The 17248-nt window shown below is 32.6% G+C and overlaps 1 protein-coding gene across 2 annotated transcripts; it reads right to left on the bottom strand.

Moving 5' to 3' along the window:
• Window positions 1-1072: 1072 nt before the first annotated feature.
• Window positions 1073-16659, bottom strand: LOC105800286 (uncharacterized). Of its 2 annotated transcripts, XM_012631330.2 has the most exons (17): window positions 16426-16659; window positions 16249-16332; window positions 15215-15355; window positions 15048-15118; window positions 13715-13808; window positions 10971-11048; window positions 10081-10147; window positions 6155-6240; window positions 5970-6020; window positions 4504-4551; window positions 3429-3549; window positions 3137-3317; window positions 2020-2157; window positions 1837-1949; window positions 1522-1593; window positions 1343-1426; window positions 1073-1237 (listed from the first exon to the last, which is right to left on the bottom strand). In XM_012631330.2, exons 1-17 carry the CDS (start codon window positions 16567-16569, stop codon window positions 1221-1223), a joined length of 1590 nt encoding a protein of 529 aa, XP_012486784.1. In that variant the 5' UTR covers window positions 16570-16659; the 3' UTR covers window positions 1073-1220. The 2 variants fall into 2 exon arrangements, with proteins under 2 accessions (XP_012486784.1, XP_012486769.1); XM_012631315.2 differs by having other exon boundaries at window positions 1073-1426.
• Between the last annotated feature and the right edge of the window lie 589 nt (window positions 16660-17248).

Here is a 17248-nt window from a genome sequence, read left to right as displayed (position 1 = left end):
TTCCATACACCCAAATTTTGATACTTAGAGGACTTGTATCGATAAAGCTCAAACAAAATGTAAAAATGAATAGTATCAAGGTCAAGGTATCGATAAATTGGGGCATGCATCGATACCTCTACCTTATTTTCTTAATTTATGTTGTTTTTTACATCGAGGGGTCCCTGAATGATCTCTGATTGTAATCGGATTACATATTAAGTTTAGAAATTATTGAAGAAGCCTTAAATAGCTTCAAATAAGTCTAAAAGATGAGTGGAACATGAGTGATGTGTTTGGTATGGAAATGTAGCATTTCTTACTTGGTAAGGGGGTGTTACAATCGTCGTTAATGGTAGAAGTGGTTGCGAAGGACCAATGCTCAAAAGATTTTGGCATTATCCAATGGTAACTGATTAGTAAAACAAACTGGTGGTATCTTAGAGAAAACACACCGATGAGTTGAAGTTGACATTTTTAACAGATTAGTTGTCCAGAACTTGTTGTCATTAGATAGGATTTGGGCTAAAACTTGCTATCGAATAACAAGGATCGTAAGTGGTTGGACTGGATCCAAATATATACGTGGTCAAAGCTAAAATTAAGTTAAATTTTAACATATGTAATAAAGCTTTAAGTTGCCCCTTAATTGCCCAAATCTAGTCTTATCTAGTCTTTTAGCTAATGCAATGTTTCTTATTTGTTAGAAATGTTGACAAGTCACACTATGCATAGCTTTTGAGTAGGGTAAAAGCTAGAGATGATTCCTCTACGTGCCACGTGACATTGTTCTTGTTAGCATTTAAGTTTTGTACTTTATAAAGCCTAAGCTCGTGTGATCTTTGTACCAGTTGGAACTTGAGCTCTTTTGGGCCTTGCTACAGGCCTTAGCCCATTTGGCCTGGATATAACAATAATGAATAATAAAAATTTTCCGTGATTAAAAATATTCCCAAATGAATGCTTTTATATATAAATCTATATATATAAAAACTAGATTTTAAATTCTTATCTAAGTTTGTGTTTTTTTTCTGACGTAAAAAGATTGTTGTAAATTTGCAAATGCTTGAACTCAAAATCCATACCCAGTCAATGGTACTTAAAATAATTTCATACACCAAGTTTAAGCTTTGAGTAATATTCTTGTTCTTACAATTCTTCAGATTCAGAGTAATTTTGTAGTTGTACAATAGAAGCCAATATCAAACTACAATACAGTGCTCCTCGAGCCTTAGGAAGCTTTATCTACTTATGGCTTCTGCTCAAAATTTACTTAGAGTAAATAACGAAGTACATAAGACAAAAAACAAAGAAAAAAGAATCTACATTTTGAAGTAGATGTTGAAGAACAGTGTCGACATACCTTTTCCAGCAGCACTCATCTTTCCATAAAACTTATTCAGACATCGCTTCAGCTTCTCCATCCACAAAACCAGATTCATTACCCCTGAAAATGTTAAAATGTTCCAATCATTTAGGTACCCTTTTTTTTATTACCTGACATACCTACATATCAGAACTTAGGAGAAGAAAAACCCTTACCTATAGTAAGCCTTAGAAGAATGTATTCTATATTTCCTATCAATCTGGTATATAGGGCGAATGATGTCAAACCTGAACACACGATTCCTTAAATTGTAAATTAAAACAAAATATGCAACCACAAAATCAGAGCCTTCCAAGAATACCGACGTTAACGGCTCGTGAATATAAAAATCTCTTTCTTACTATACACTCATAAATGTACAGACACAACAACAGATGCATCCATTAGAAGCTCTCCCTGGCTTGGCCAGATAACAACTGCTTTAGAATAAAATTAAAGGAAAAAAAAAAGGGTTTAGAAGCAATGTTTACCAGAGCATGGATTCGACTTCGGAGAGAGACCAAGTGAGGCATATTTTCCATAGGTTAGCAACCTCACCCATTTTGAAGCACCAAGCTTGCTTACTGTAGATCTCAGTAATTCACTAAAACAGGAAAGACCAAAATGAGATTAGGAGCTATTGAACTCCAAATAGGCTACTGAATTTATCTTACTCTGTCCGCAATATTATTAGAAAGTTGGAAGGAAGAGATTCCATAAACGAAGATATGTCCTCCATCTTTAGAGCCTTCAAATGTTGTTTCAGCTTCTTTTGCTCTTCAACCAACATTCCCTTCCCAATGCCAGATTTACTGCCAATCAGATTACAGAAGGGATAATTAGATTGGTATCATAATTGTTATAATATAATAGTCAGTAAACTGAACCTTCAATCTATCCAGTCAACACCTCTCCCAAATCAAAAACACAGAAGGAAAAATGGAAGATGCCTCACCATATCAGGAGGATAGGAACCTACAGAAAGATTTATGCTTCTAGTTATCATTTAAATGAATACTACTAAACATGTGTTTGGAAAGCCACCTGTAATTGAATTTGGGTGCAATTGTGTATAATTATAAGCGTGACAAGTGTGGGTAATCATTATAATTATTAAGTCCCACTGAATTAAATATAAACATAAACGTAGCACCCCAGTTACTTGCCCCAAGAACTCTTATAATTATAAGAAATTCTAATTCCCCACACGTGTTTGGCTGACAAAGTATAATTATAACTTAAGAAATAAAACAAAAAAAGACCAAAATATAAAGGTGATACACAGTTTCTTTATGCTTAATTTAAAGACAAATAACTACAAATTTCTTCAAAATTCAAATAATCAAGTTTTGATAAGTGGATTACTATCTCAACGAGAAATTTCTTTAAGGGACTAAAAAATCTCTTCGAACAGACTAGCTTGTGCTGCAATAAACCAATAATCATTATTAGTACAGCAACACATGAGCTCGGGTGCTGGAAATTATGATCCTCCCAAAAATGTACTATCTGTTTGTCTTAGAAAAATGACCAGCCTGAAAAATATATCTATGATTTCCAATATCATATGAAGTATAGTAATCATGAAAGTTACATTTGCCAAGTGCTATTATCAAAGATGACAATTCCATAATCTATAGCAAATTATAAATTTCTTCCAACTATTGTTTTGATTCAAATTCTTAATGGAAAACCTTAATAGCATCCTACTTAATGATCATAAAAACTAACAATCCTTGACAAATAGCAAGATTAAAGAAAAGAAATTAGAAAAGAAGAAATGTGGATCACCTATCTATAGTCCTTCCAGAGAAAATGATGGGCAAGTATCTGTAGTACTTCCCAACACCAAACCGTTCAGCTAAATGCTGTATCTTTCTTGAGTCTAAAAGAATCAAAGCCTTCCAAAGCTGACAATATTCAAGCCTAAACACTTCATCCAACTTTTTGCAGATTCCATGGTCCAAAAGAACTGCATTTTCAATCTTCTCATCATAAAGGTAAGTTCCACAAAGACATCCTCACATAATTAGTAATGTTCATCTTAGATAGAAAACAATAGAAGTGAACAATCAGGACATACCCAAAGAAAAGCCACCCTGACCTTCTATAGACACCAATATATTACCGGGATGTGGATCTCCATGCAAGAAACCGTGAACGAATATCATTTCAGCAAACACTTCCAACAACTTTTTTGCAACCTTCAAAACAAACCAAATGAAGGCAACTCAAGCACATCTACCTCATTACAATAGAATGAATATTCTGTAAATCTCCTACTCAAATTACACAGAAGGACTCGATTACTTGGCTGTCAAACATGTTGGACGTCATAGACAAGAAATTCAGTTAAAAAAAGAAGAGCAAAGGAAATGCCCAGAAAAACTCGGCAATGAAAGCTAAAATTCGAAGTAAGGATAAAAAAAAAATGAGTAAAGCAGCAGCAAATTCAGGAATAAACACCGAAAAAGGGGGAAAATCTGCAGAAAAGGCCAAAATCGAACTCCCAAAAGGCCAACTTTGGCTTTGCTACTTTGTGACTAGACCTATCCAATGGTCAGGTAGCCCACCCAGCCCGTTTGGCTCGGGCAGACTTGGGCGGGGCTTCAACAAGAATTTTTCACATCAGGTTGGTGTGGCCTGGCCTGAATTCAATTTAAATAATAATAAAATTTAAAATTAATTATAAAAATATAAATATCAACTAAAATATATTTTTTATATTTTATTAAATTTTTAATAGTAAAATGAGCTTTTTGGGCAGGCCAGGCTAGGCCGAAAACCGGCTTGGGCTTGAAATTCTTTTTAAACCGGGCCTCAGTCTAGCCCATGGGTACCTCTACATGTGACAAGAAGGGTAGAAAACAGATAAGTGTATATATTTTCTAGAATGGCATGCGTATTAGAAATTAGAAGCCTAGGATTTATACACAACCAGAGACTATAAACTAAGAAACAATAAATAAGTTCTCTAGATTAGTACTAAAATCAAGGGTAAAATGATTCCCAAAATCACTATAATTGAAACATAATGTCCTAAATTGACTAACTGATATTTTCCACACTAAAATCACTCTAATTGCTATTTTCCACATCACTATCATAAGAAAATTTTAGAAACATTTCTCAAAAAGAAAAAGAAAAAAAGAAGAAACCTTCTCAGGATTTATTTTCATTCCCTTCAGAAATACAACATCATCAACCTGAAAATAATAGTATGTTATTGTCAACCCAAAAGCATAATATGCAAATGAAACAAGGGCAACATCAACAAATATTCTATAATTGTATGCATGAGGATATAGCACCATATCCAAACTATTGCTACAACTCCTTACCCAAAATCATGTTCCAAAACACATTGTTCGAATGACAGGAAGTTCACAAATTGAGCCCTACTAAGTAGCGATCTAGTTAGAAGATAAAGTAGAGAAAACAAAAGAATGTATTTTCAAAAAGAAGAGTTGTAGAGTTGTTCATTGAAAGGATTTGCAAGTTCTAAAGCCTTTTAAAAGGCTTTTCCACATGACATGGGGGAATGAAATCCAAAAGTAACTGTTTGGTCAAATAAAAGCTTCTAATGCATTTTAAACCATTTTTCCTCTATAACTCTTCCTTCTCCAAATTCATACTACATATAGTGTATGCGGATTTAAATGAGTTTGCATAAACTAACTAAAGCAACTCTCAAATGTAACCCAATATAAGCACAAGTCGATTAATTATCCCACTTGATTGAATATCTCAAACCTTCACTGAATAAGAACTGAAGATTCCACTTTTTAATTAGCTTTTTAACAAAATTGATGTCCCATGTGATTAGAACCCATGACTAAATAGGGTGAACAATGTGGACAGAGAATCTCATATCACTTGCATATTGCAAGCTTAAGTGATGTAAAAGTACTTAACACCTCTAGTTGTTACTCATATAGCCTTGTTCCGTTCTGCATGCTAAGAACCACAATGTAAAAACTTGGCAACACATTCTGAAGTCAAGTAAAGAATGATGATAGCTCAATCACATGGTAACCTAATATAATCCTTCAATATTTGAAGCATGACGTTGAAATTTCAGGCTTAGTAACTAGGTTGATGCTAGTAATGTCTATTTCATTGGATTTATCTTCCAGCAAGCAGTTCGTTAAAAACAGAGATATGGCAGTGGAAGTGTGAAGAAATTTCACTCTTTGTTGATTGACTTCTTGAAAAACAAAATACATGGGTATTTATATACAAAAATTAGGAAGAAAAAGGGAAACAAAATCCCAAAATAAAGGCTAATTACATCCCAAAAATCTGCTATATCCCAAATAATCTGCTATACCAATTAGTCAATACAGTTCTTTCTCAAGTTGGAAATAGCTTAATCTTTCCTTGGCAAACTAATCTAAGCTGCTTTCAAAGCCAACCTCTAACTATAACTATCTGACGCAAGTTAGTCTTAACAGACATTTGCACCTAGACACAAAAGGTAAACCCAGTAAAAATAATAAAAAGATACATAAAACTCGAGGCGGTAAAAAAAACAAGGATAAAATTCAAACAAACACTTCTATTTCGTTATTTTCATTGTTTTTCAATTAGCTCCAGAAAAGGTTGATTAGTTGTATGCTCTTACCTTGTGACCGTGGCAAAACTGCATTGTGAGAACTTGATTTGTCGTCAAATCCTGAAGAGTAGAATGTGGATTTTACATAAACCAAACATTTTTACATGGTTACACCATATTTTGAAGCATGGAATGTTAAACATAATCAATAAATGATAAACTAGAAAAGGAAGAGTAAAACAACCATTTCATACCCAAAATATACGAGGTATTCGAACAACTTTGTTGTTTCGAAAGTTGTTAGACATTGTCTCAAAGTTTCTTGCCTCTTGAACAAAATCTATGGACATATAGAACGCAAAACCAATAAATGTTGCATCCAGAGGAAGTAAGCAACTTAAAATTACTTCTACAGCACTCGAGGTTCTAAAGTTGAAAACAAAATGAAAGAAGGATATCAACTGATATCTGGGTCAGCCAATTTCAACATTAATCTTCTGAGTAAATTAGGTAAAAGTCACTGAGGTTTAATTATGATTCAGAATCGAAACACTAGTTTGGCTAATGAAAAGATCTCCACAATACCTTGGCATGTATTATCTTAGAATATTTTAATGATTGCCAAATGGAATTATATACCAATAATGCCTTTCAAACAAAAACAAAGCCCTATGACACAAGAACCAGAAAATAAAGCACACCATAAGTTACCTTATTCACCGCTTCATCATTCTCACCATATCTCTATCTCTAATCACATTATCTTTTTTTATTACTAATATAAATCTTTAAAAATAGAAGGAAAAAATCATTTTATTCTAATTTCCACATCATTTTGTTCAATGTCTATTTGTTTTTTTGTTGAAGCACATATAATATCCAAGCAATGTATCAAGAAGTAGCAATCTGTTATAAAATTGCTTTAAAAAGCTTAACAATTCATGCTTGCGGACTGTTTACAAATTTGTTTATTTGGGTAGATTCTTAGTTCCTACTTTCTAGTGATTTTATTCTATTGAACTTATTGTATCTTTCCTATTTTAGGCTTCAACATTTTGTATGCATACCAATGTAAATTGATCAAATAGAAACACAAGGGAATCAATTTAATCTTGTTTTAGAATTCTTCAAAAATATTTATGGTATCAGACAAGGTAGCCAATTCCATGCCGGTTTTGGCCATATTGGCCAATGTACACTGTTCTAGTAGTAAACCGAAACATCCAACTCTCTTTTCTGCATCGTTGAAATTTTCAACATATACCGGTCGCATTGGCTCGTTCCAGCCAATTCCAGTCAGACGGACCAGAACAATGTGTACTTGCTAGTGCATGAACAAGGTTGAAAATAAAAATAAACTTACATATATAGGATAATCATGCTGTTTATGGAATGATCTCTTTTCCCTTGTTCATTTTGGATTTGTTTAATAATAGATTTTTATTTGTGAAACTTATTGGTGAATATTTTATATTGCAAATTTATTTAATCTCATTCATTTGATATTTGTAAATACTTTTATATACATATATTAAATATGGATTTTAAATATCGATAAATCCAAAATGATACATTGAAACTAACCAATACTAGTATGTACTAATTTCAATAGAAAACCGGTGCGTTCATCGGTCCTATCAGAGCCTTAAATCCTGATGTAAGGTTCCAAATGAGAATTCTTTTTCCAGATTCTCTTACACCCTAGAAAGCCAAAATTGGTATTTCCCCCATTTAGGCCTTTTTTCTATTCTCACCCCATTGTACTTCCAGCATGTACGTCTCACATGCCACTTTGTGTAGCTCACCCCACTAGACTTCTTTCTATCTCATCATTGGCTTCATTGCTGCGTTACCCTCCTATATTTATTGCTGTTGACTCTATTTGGTGGTGGCTAAAAGGACTCTATTTGTTATAGTAAGTTTTTGCTAACTCCATTTTAAGGATTTTTTAGGTTTGGGTTTTTAAATTGTTGTATCTAGTTGCTAGGCTTGGTTATATTTCTTTACCTTTTATTGAAAAATGGTGGATGATAAGAAAATTGCTGCCACTAGTACTGATAACGCTTCATTGCATATAAGTCTAGTAAAGCTTAATGGAAACTACTTTGCATGGTTATTGTCTTATTTATTATTCATCAATACTAGAGGATTGCAGAATCATATTACTGGTGATGCAAGAAACCTTGGACAACTGACCACAACTTGTTATGGCATGGCTTATCAACTCCATGTAGCCCCAAATTTCCATAACATATTGCTCGAAACTACAACCAAAATATGGAAAGTACCTACTCTCACCTAGCCATGAGTGGAGAATTATGCTTAAATCTTTAAAATTCATAATAAAATCCATAGCATAAACCAAGGTGAAATGATAATTTCCCATTATTTTTATTAACTAAATGGCTTATGGAAAGATCTTAATTGTTGTCATGACTTTCAAGCAAACTATAATAGAGACACAGTTAAATTTCAAAAGTTGAAAAGAAGCGAGTCTTTGAAATTTTAACTAGGTTGAACAATGAGTATCATCAAATCAAGGTTCAAGCATTTTGAAAAACCCTTTTTCCTTCTCTTGGGCAAGCATATTCCCACATCCACCAAGAAGAAAGCTAAAGAAGTTCTATGTTCTCCATAGCACCAACTGAAAAGGATGGGTTGACCACTAGTGGTTCTCATGGGCAACTGAAATCCAATAATTTTGATAAAATCATCTTCGATATGATTATTCTGCAAAGGTACCTAGGAAACTAGTTGGTAGTTACATGTTAAACCCACTAGAGGACATGGAGGGAAAAGAGTCAAGTCAACAAGGGCTCAAGCAAATTTGACAAAAATTATAGTCACCTAAGGAGACAACTTCTACTAAGATTTTTTCTTTTGATGAAATCCAACATCTCAACCATCTCCTGTCTCAAATTGACACTTTCTCTAGTCCAACATCCAACTTTGTGAAGTCTAACTTTGGATTTTGATACCCAAATTTTATTGGGTTTGGGCATGGTGGGAAAAGAGTCAAGTCTACAAGGGCTCAAGCAAATTTGACAAAAATTATAGTCATCTAAGGAGACAACTTCTACTAAGATTTTTTCTTTTGATGAAATCCAACATCTCAAGCATCTCCCGTCTCAAATTGACACTCTCTAGTGCAACATCCAACTTTGTGGTGTCTAACTTCGGATTTTGATACCCAAATTTTATTGGGTCCTTTGGCATCAGTCTTAACAACCTTTGTTCGTTTAGGAATCCACTCCTTTAGAATATCCTCATTTTGAGCAGTGTTTATTCCTTTTGAAATCCATGCTCTATTAAATTCACTCCTAGTAGTAAATTTTCTCATTATAACCCTTTTTGTAATTATGTATACAAAAAAGAGAGGCATCATAGATAAAGTTTGGTTTCTCAAAAAACTTTTAGAATTTGCTTTATTTTTAAAGATTTAAAAAACCCAAACCACTTTTATTAAAGAAAGCTTTTTGAGATTTAAGCATATTATTCAATTTTTGTTGCCCCACATAAAACATTAAAAATGAATTATGTAAGCTCTTATTCTTTCTGTTCAATCATAAATTTAAACTTGCATATCATTTAATCTTTTTTCAAACTCATCCTTGGCTACTGTCAATGACTCATGTTCTTCCTTAAGTTTTGAAACCGCTTTCTTTTTGTTCAAATCATCAATTTGAACTTACATATCATTCAATCTTTTGTTCAAATCTTGTTGTAGATAATCGTGTTGTGGATAATCTTGTTGTTTATTGTATAGGATGATTTTTTTTTCCTTTTTTACTTTGGATTTGTTGAAATTTTAATATATTAAATGGAAAATTATTTGGTGCACTGCCAGTTGAGTTAAAAAAAACTCTACAAGCAAGGGTGAAATGCTGTCATGTGTCCTGAGGGAATATTAAAAAGATCAAAAATAAATTAAAAAAGACAAGTGTCATGTACTAAACCCTGCTTGTGGAGTTAAAAAACTCCACCGGCAGTGGACAGAATACTAACCAAATTAAATGTTGTTTTTCCCAAAATCCCGATAAATAAAAAACAGTATATTAAAACAGACCGATAAATACCTGCCTAACTTGATTGACGATCATAGTTTCCCATGAAATATAAAATTGAAGCATGGATTGACAAGAAGTATAAAATGACTATCAAAGGCAATTGTATAACTCACCAAGCTCCAAAGAAATTGCCTCGGTGAATTCTGAGACCAACCACCGAAACCTAAATTCCGGAAAAAACTAAACAACCAGAGAGAGTGAGAGATTAAGCAACCTAATATAACTAAAATATGTTTATAAAAAATTAAATAGGAAAGCATAAGGTAAAAGGGGAAAAATAAAGACATCTAAGATTAGCTTAACATTGCAAAGACCACATTTGGAATAAATAAATAAATAAGCCATCAAAACTCTTAAGTGGTACACATTGTAAGCATCATTATTTGAGAGCAAAGCTATTGATATGATTTTGAGTACCTAGGAGGTTCTTGTACAAATAAAAAAAATGTATTTCAATCCCATTATTCCAATTTTCAATAATTTACTCCTTGTACCTTGATACTTGCAAGTAATTGAAGACAACTGATAAACCAAAAAAGAATATGTTATTATGATGCAATAGTGACGTATCAATAATATGCAACTTTTAGCTCACAAACTAATTATGCGGACTGCTTTTTCTGTTGACATGGAAAATTTCATCTTTTACCATTTTTTTTCTTAAATTCCATGTCAATAAAAGTATATTTCTACATGCGAAATCATTAAACTTGTCAGCAAAAAGCTACAGCTCATGATCAAATTACTCAAAATTATATAATATACACTTTTCATCATAGCATATTGACATCGTAAGTATCTGAACCAGAGAAAGTGTCCTAGTGGCATCAATAAAGATGAGAAAGAACGTCATGGCTAAATTGCAAATATGCAGAACTTTTTCAAATAGCTTAAACAAAATCCACTGAATTTACAGAACATGACAAAAACAACCTTCAATCATAAAAACAAAGCTAATATCATTTGACAAATATTAAGAAAAATTAAGGAATTTAGTGTGTACCCATGCAACAAATTCAGAAAGGGAATACATAATTCTTGTGTCTAACTTCATTTTCTTCTCTATTCCAGGGTATTGCACCTATCCTCCATAAAAGAAAAGGTATTTTGTCATCAAATCCTTAATACCATATCAAAAATCTTAAATGAATCAAAAAGTATTCAACACTAAAAGTCAGAAGACATAAAACCAAAGATATTAAGAGACAACAACAACAACAACAACAACAACAAAAGGAAAAGGAAAACAATGATTCCTTTGTTTTCTTGAGACAAATGAACATAACTAAAGCTATAAATGGAATAACAAAGAAAATGGCAACAGATTAATTTTACAAACTTCGATGCAAGTTAGTTTTAATTAGGTTTTCAAGAGCATAGGGTATTGGTTAGATGCTAAATGCAAAGGAAACAAATTCCTTTTTTCCCTTTTGATCTTAGCATGGAAAATGTAGTCAATAATGGACTATAAAACATGCATTTCATAAAAAATAAATATATCTACACTTAACTTTTGTATGATAGTAGAATACCGAAATAAGTAATAGCTTTGACTACTAACCTAAGAACATGGTCCCTCCATACTTTCTAGATAACCTTTAACAATAACAAATAACAAGAAACCTAATACATAATAGATATAACACCTCTTAACACTACCCCTCAAATGTAGATTATAAAGGCCTTACACATGAACAACCTTGCAGAGGTTATCAACCTCAAATAAGACACCAGTGCTCTAGCCTCTAATGTCATATTAAACATCAAATCAAAAAAAAAAAAAAGCAATAACTAGAGAAATCTAACTTGAAAATAGGACTACAAGAAACTCAATACTTAATAAATGTAGGCTAATAACACTTCACACTCCCACAGGGTTAGGCAAGAAGAACACAACATACCTGAACTCTAATACCTTGTTAAGCATCCAACATGGTACTAAGTGGAGAATCCCAACTTAAATATAAGACAGCATGAAACCCAACAGTTAACAGATTGCAATAACACCACTTAACAATATGCAACCTTCTTTCTCATTTCTTTTATTTTTATGACATTGCACACTTGAAAGATAGCCCAGAAAGTCGAGAGAATATTTAGATAATTGATTTATACGGACTCTTCCTGATTGAGACCACAGGTAAAAATAATATTGCCATAAATCGACAAAGTGATATTTCCACTTATTGATCAGAAGAGACGTATCCTTTGAGGCTAGAATTGACTTTCCTTGATACCTAATAAAATGTATGAAAGGGTCTTTGAACAACCATAGGTTGTTCTGAAAATCATCATAAAAGACTTCGCCAAGACACTTTATTTTTCCATAGAAAAAAATTCGTTCAAGAAAGACTCCAGAAGATGTTGATCGTAAATGAGAAGATTGATTACGGAGAAAAAGGAAAATGGATTATCATTGCCAACAAATTCCAACCTAACAACTCAACTACCAATGCATCTTAAACTCAAAATGTTTCTTTTCAATAATGATGGGAAACTAACATCACCCATTTGGCAAGGGAAAGTAACAATAACAACTAATAATCTTCAAGAGTAAGTACCCAATTCATTTTGAAGGTAAGCTCCTACTTGACTGTTAATTTGAAGAGTTTCAAGTTCATAATTCAAGCTTCACTTTTAAATGTTATGAGCAATTTACAACCACCTAGACCACATATGAGTTGGCTCCCCATGGTAAGTAAAAGGTAAAGCATGCACAACTCCTCCATCAAAAAGTTCAACTTTAATCACCCAAAATTTGATTTTCGAATGTTATTGATTCAATTATCAGTTTAAACAAGTAAATAAGTAACATAGTCAACAACTTATTATTTATGTTAACATGCAATGACAAAGAACCTACAAACTCATTCTTGCTACCAAATAAATCACATGACACTACTGTCATTGTTTTAATTATTCTTTAAAATAACAAAATCGCTTGGTTTATAACATGTAAATAGTTTGATTGAAAAGGACTTCATGGCACTTTCTACACATTTGCCTTAATTTTGATATCATAACTTCATTAGATTTTAAAAGTAGCTTTATAAAGTAAGTTATTATCTATTTAACTAGTTACACCAACTCACCCATCCATTTTATATAATAGTAGAGACCATATCTTACAATGACAAGTCAAAACAACTTACGTTATTAAATTAACGGCAAGAAAAAGCATGTATTTGCTCATTTTTTTGTCATAATTACTTAAAAATTGCACTAGACTCTAAAGTATAAGGATCTAGCAATTACTTTAATCATTTGTCTCATTTCATGTTCAGATGTTTCTATTTCAAGTATCTTTGTGGCTAGGTTCAATGACCTTTTCAATCAACCTAGGTCAAGTACCATGTTGGTTTGGGCAAGTTTTCGAGAGTGGTTAGAGTTTTTTCAATAGTAGATGAAATCACTTCAAAAATCTTTCTATTCACTCTACCCATCTAGATATAAGATGGACTTGACAAAATTATACACTACACACTTATCCGAAATGAACATGACACAAAAAATAACTAAATGACGACATGATAAGAAAAGGTAACATGAATATGACAAATACGCAAATGTCTCAAAATCTTTTTGAACAAATTATTAACAAATCAAAATTTATAAAGATATAAAATATCTTAAATATGATTATGACATGGCAAAATACACAAACCAGCATGGCTACATGAATTACCATGTCTAGTATAAGACAAAGGCATTTAATACAAAAGAGTTAGCAATATTATGCCAACTAACCTTAATAGCTACTTCTTGATGGTCTTTCAACATTGCATGATGCACTTGCGCAATGGATGCAGCAGCGATTGGCTGCTCATTAAACCAAGTAAATCTAAAATTTACACAGAAATCTTCTAGTCAACAGAATATTTAGGTAACACACACACAAGATGAACCAATGAATAAAATTTTGCTTCTCCCTTTTTCTTTTTTTGTTCTACAGGATCTTATAGCAAGATGTTCAGTTCCATAATCAACTGTTAGTTCTATTTCTATCAAATACCTACAAAAGAAGTTATACTATTTTAAAAGCTTAACTAGTCAGACCTTCAAAGGCAAAAAAATAACCATAAAGATTGCAACTTAAAACCAAATTAGAAACAAGTGGGGAGGCCCAACCTAAATATAAAGGCCAAAATAGTGTTTCATTTTGAATTCACTTTACCCAAAAGGACACATTTCTAGGGAGGCGAGAGCTTAGCAATAGTTGAGATTACAAGGGTTTGAATTTTAAATTGTTACAGATTTGCATAAAGAGACAAGGTTTATATATAATACAAATTCTTTGAGGAAGCTTTGCAATAGGTAGATACATGGTAAAGGGACTCTTAAGTAGATTCAAGATGCATTTGGCTAAAAATATAAACAATTCAGGATTTTAAATGGCTTGCTATAAAGACAACTCATAATTTAATGATTTTATATATACTGTACATAAATGTAGGTATATGTATAAGACTTATGATTTTATTAGTAAACAATAAAGACTTCATTCCATAACGTGATGTGTACAAAAGATAAATTTATCATATTTAACAAGAAATCAGGACCAAAAGGCTTAATGTTTTCCTTCACTTCCATCTGAATAAAAAAATTTTGCATTACATGACCCAAGGTTCATACTTCCGTTGTTATAAAGAAAGCTATTCTTCCTTTTTAACTATTAAAAGAACAACTAACAAAAAGACACTAAAAAGTAATGAAACCAGGTAGTGTACCATCTGCACTTTTCTTGATTTGCACTACACCCTAATTCCTAGAAATACACCTTGACAGCACTGGCAAGTAGTGTACCATCTGAACTACATGTCAGCACCTAATACGCATTTATTAATTCTCAACAGGGTCATGCTGATTGAACACGAGAAACTTCGAGGAAAGATATAAACAATTATATGAGTCCAAACTATGATTAGCACTGGCAAGTAGTGTACCATCTGCACTACATGTCAGCACCTAATACGCATTTATTAATTCTCAACAGGGTCATGCTGATTGAACACGAGAAACTTCGAGGAAAGATATAAACAATTATATGAGTCCAAACTATGATTAAAGAAATGCAACTTACAGCTCTGACGGATCCTGGCCAAGATTGCTGACTAATACTTCTTTTATGACCTTAAAATCATAAGGAACCACCTAGAGTAACATAGGAATAGAAATTAGAATGAGAACCTATAAGTTGTGTCTCTTAGGGATACATTATATGCAGAGAAGAAAATGAGATTAACTCACCTGATCCTGCAACGAGGAAAGGGTCAAAGAGTATTCTTTAGGAATCTGACGAAGGGAAGAAACAAACTGGCCAGCTTTCACATAAAAACCTTTGTTTATTTCACATAATTTTAGCAATCTTTTAGCTGAGCGCAAATGAACCTAATTAGCGTGAAAAACCATATATTCAGCATAAAGTGCATACGTCAGATCAAACATTCAACAAAGCTGAAGCTTACCTATACAGCCTTTGGAGTCTAAAAAAATCTTATACAAAGAAATTTATTTTGTTTCTTTGACTATTTGAGGAAAAAATATAAAGATGACTGGAACTAACATTTCTTTGAATTACTTTCACAGACATTATAAAAGTGTGAACATGTATGACAAGGTTATATTTTTCTTCTTTATGTATCTAATTTATTTCAGTTTTTGGTACCACAATAGCTCTTACACATATATATTTTCGTAACTACAGTTTCCTTGGCTCTTACAAGTGGAGGAAAAAACAGAAATAACTATATAATGGTTTTTCAGAAGAGTTCAAATCAATGTATATAATTTTGCGATTTTAATAGCCTAATGACTTGAATGAAAACTTTCGAATAATTTAGTGAGTATTTTGTAACTTTTTGAAGTTGGATAATCAAATCGCAAATGTAGTTTAGCCCTGTATTATCAATCCAGTCATGGAGGAAATGCACTTTAAAAACATTCTCCCACGAAGAGGTAACTCAGTTGAAGATGAAGGCAACAATTAAAGGAGCTTAATTCAATTTCTTATGTTCGCTTTTAATTTCATGCCTAAGAGTAACAGAACACATACATTACAAGACATTGTTCGGCATCAAAAGCTCCAGGCATATGCTTACTATTATTCAGTTTTTGATATCTCGAACGTTGCTAAAAAGTAAAAGAAAATAGGGAAAACCAAAATCAGATTTGATAAAAGGAGAAAATGGTTTTAGGGTAAATTTGCAGGGAATTTCTAGTTTATAGAAAGGCAACGATGATAATAATAATTCAATTTAGTTTAATCGAATATCAAAAGGAACCTCAGATAATAGACGACGATACTCATCGCAGTCGTTCGGAAGCCCATATAAAGAATACTTGTAGTCAGCAACGGTGATAGCAACCTGCATAACAAATCAACAAATCATAATTAGAAATTTTCAAAAAGGAAAAAGTAAAAAGTAAGAGAGGTCGAGAGAAAGAGAGAGAAGTCGGACAGTGCAGATTGCACGAGAAGAGCGAAGAATGCCTTGGGAAACGGGAGAGTCGGAGAAGGGGAGAAGATTGGCTTGAGATGAGAAGCAACCCGCAGTGATTAGGCAAAAAGCAGCCGTGGCTTTCGCCGGAAACTTAGATACCATTTGTTTGCTCTATCTGCCTGCCTACTGCTAGCCCCATGCCTATATTACTGCGGGAGTCGGGTCACGCAAAAGGGTGTGCAAAATTTCCATCGTGCCTTTGGATGGGTTATTGGTAACGTTACATTTAGTTTTTTTTTTTTGGTGTTATGTTACAATATTTAATTTTATTATAACGGTTGTTTTTTAACTAGTCATAGATCCAAACCCATTTTAAATCTATCCAACTGAATCGAATAAACAAAATCTTTTTGGAAAATTATTTTTTTGTTAATTTGATTAGCTATATTAGTTTAAATTGTTAATTAGGTTTTGTTTTGGTTTTGATAACCCGAACCGAATAAATAGAATAAATTGATTTTGTGTTTAACTTTAAAATTAGTTTTATATTTGTTCAAGTGTCATGGGTCGTAGATCAAAACTCATGAACATTGTGCACAGAACGTCCCATGGAGATCAATTAATTAAATAAGACTCATTTGACCCATTTGAACTGGTTCGATTCATGAAACATATGGAGAATCTTATTTACTTGATGCCTTGGTGGCTCAGTGAAATGCTCTAGTAAAACTAGAGTTAGCAGGGTAATTATTGTTAATCTTAAGGGATAAAAGAAATATAGAGTTTAAATCTCTTAATACTCTCATTTTGTAGATAGGCACAAATCTCAACTGCTGATGTA

The sequence above is a fragment of the Gossypium raimondii genome, chromosome 7 (genome assembly GCF_025698545.1).
Source record: "Gossypium raimondii isolate GPD5lz chromosome 7, ASM2569854v1, whole genome shotgun sequence".
In the NCBI taxonomy this organism is placed as follows: domain Eukaryota; kingdom Viridiplantae; phylum Streptophyta; class Magnoliopsida; order Malvales; family Malvaceae; genus Gossypium; species Gossypium raimondii.
The sequence above is the reverse complement of the archived record's forward strand: the minus strand, read 5'-3'. Positions and strand labels throughout refer to the sequence as shown.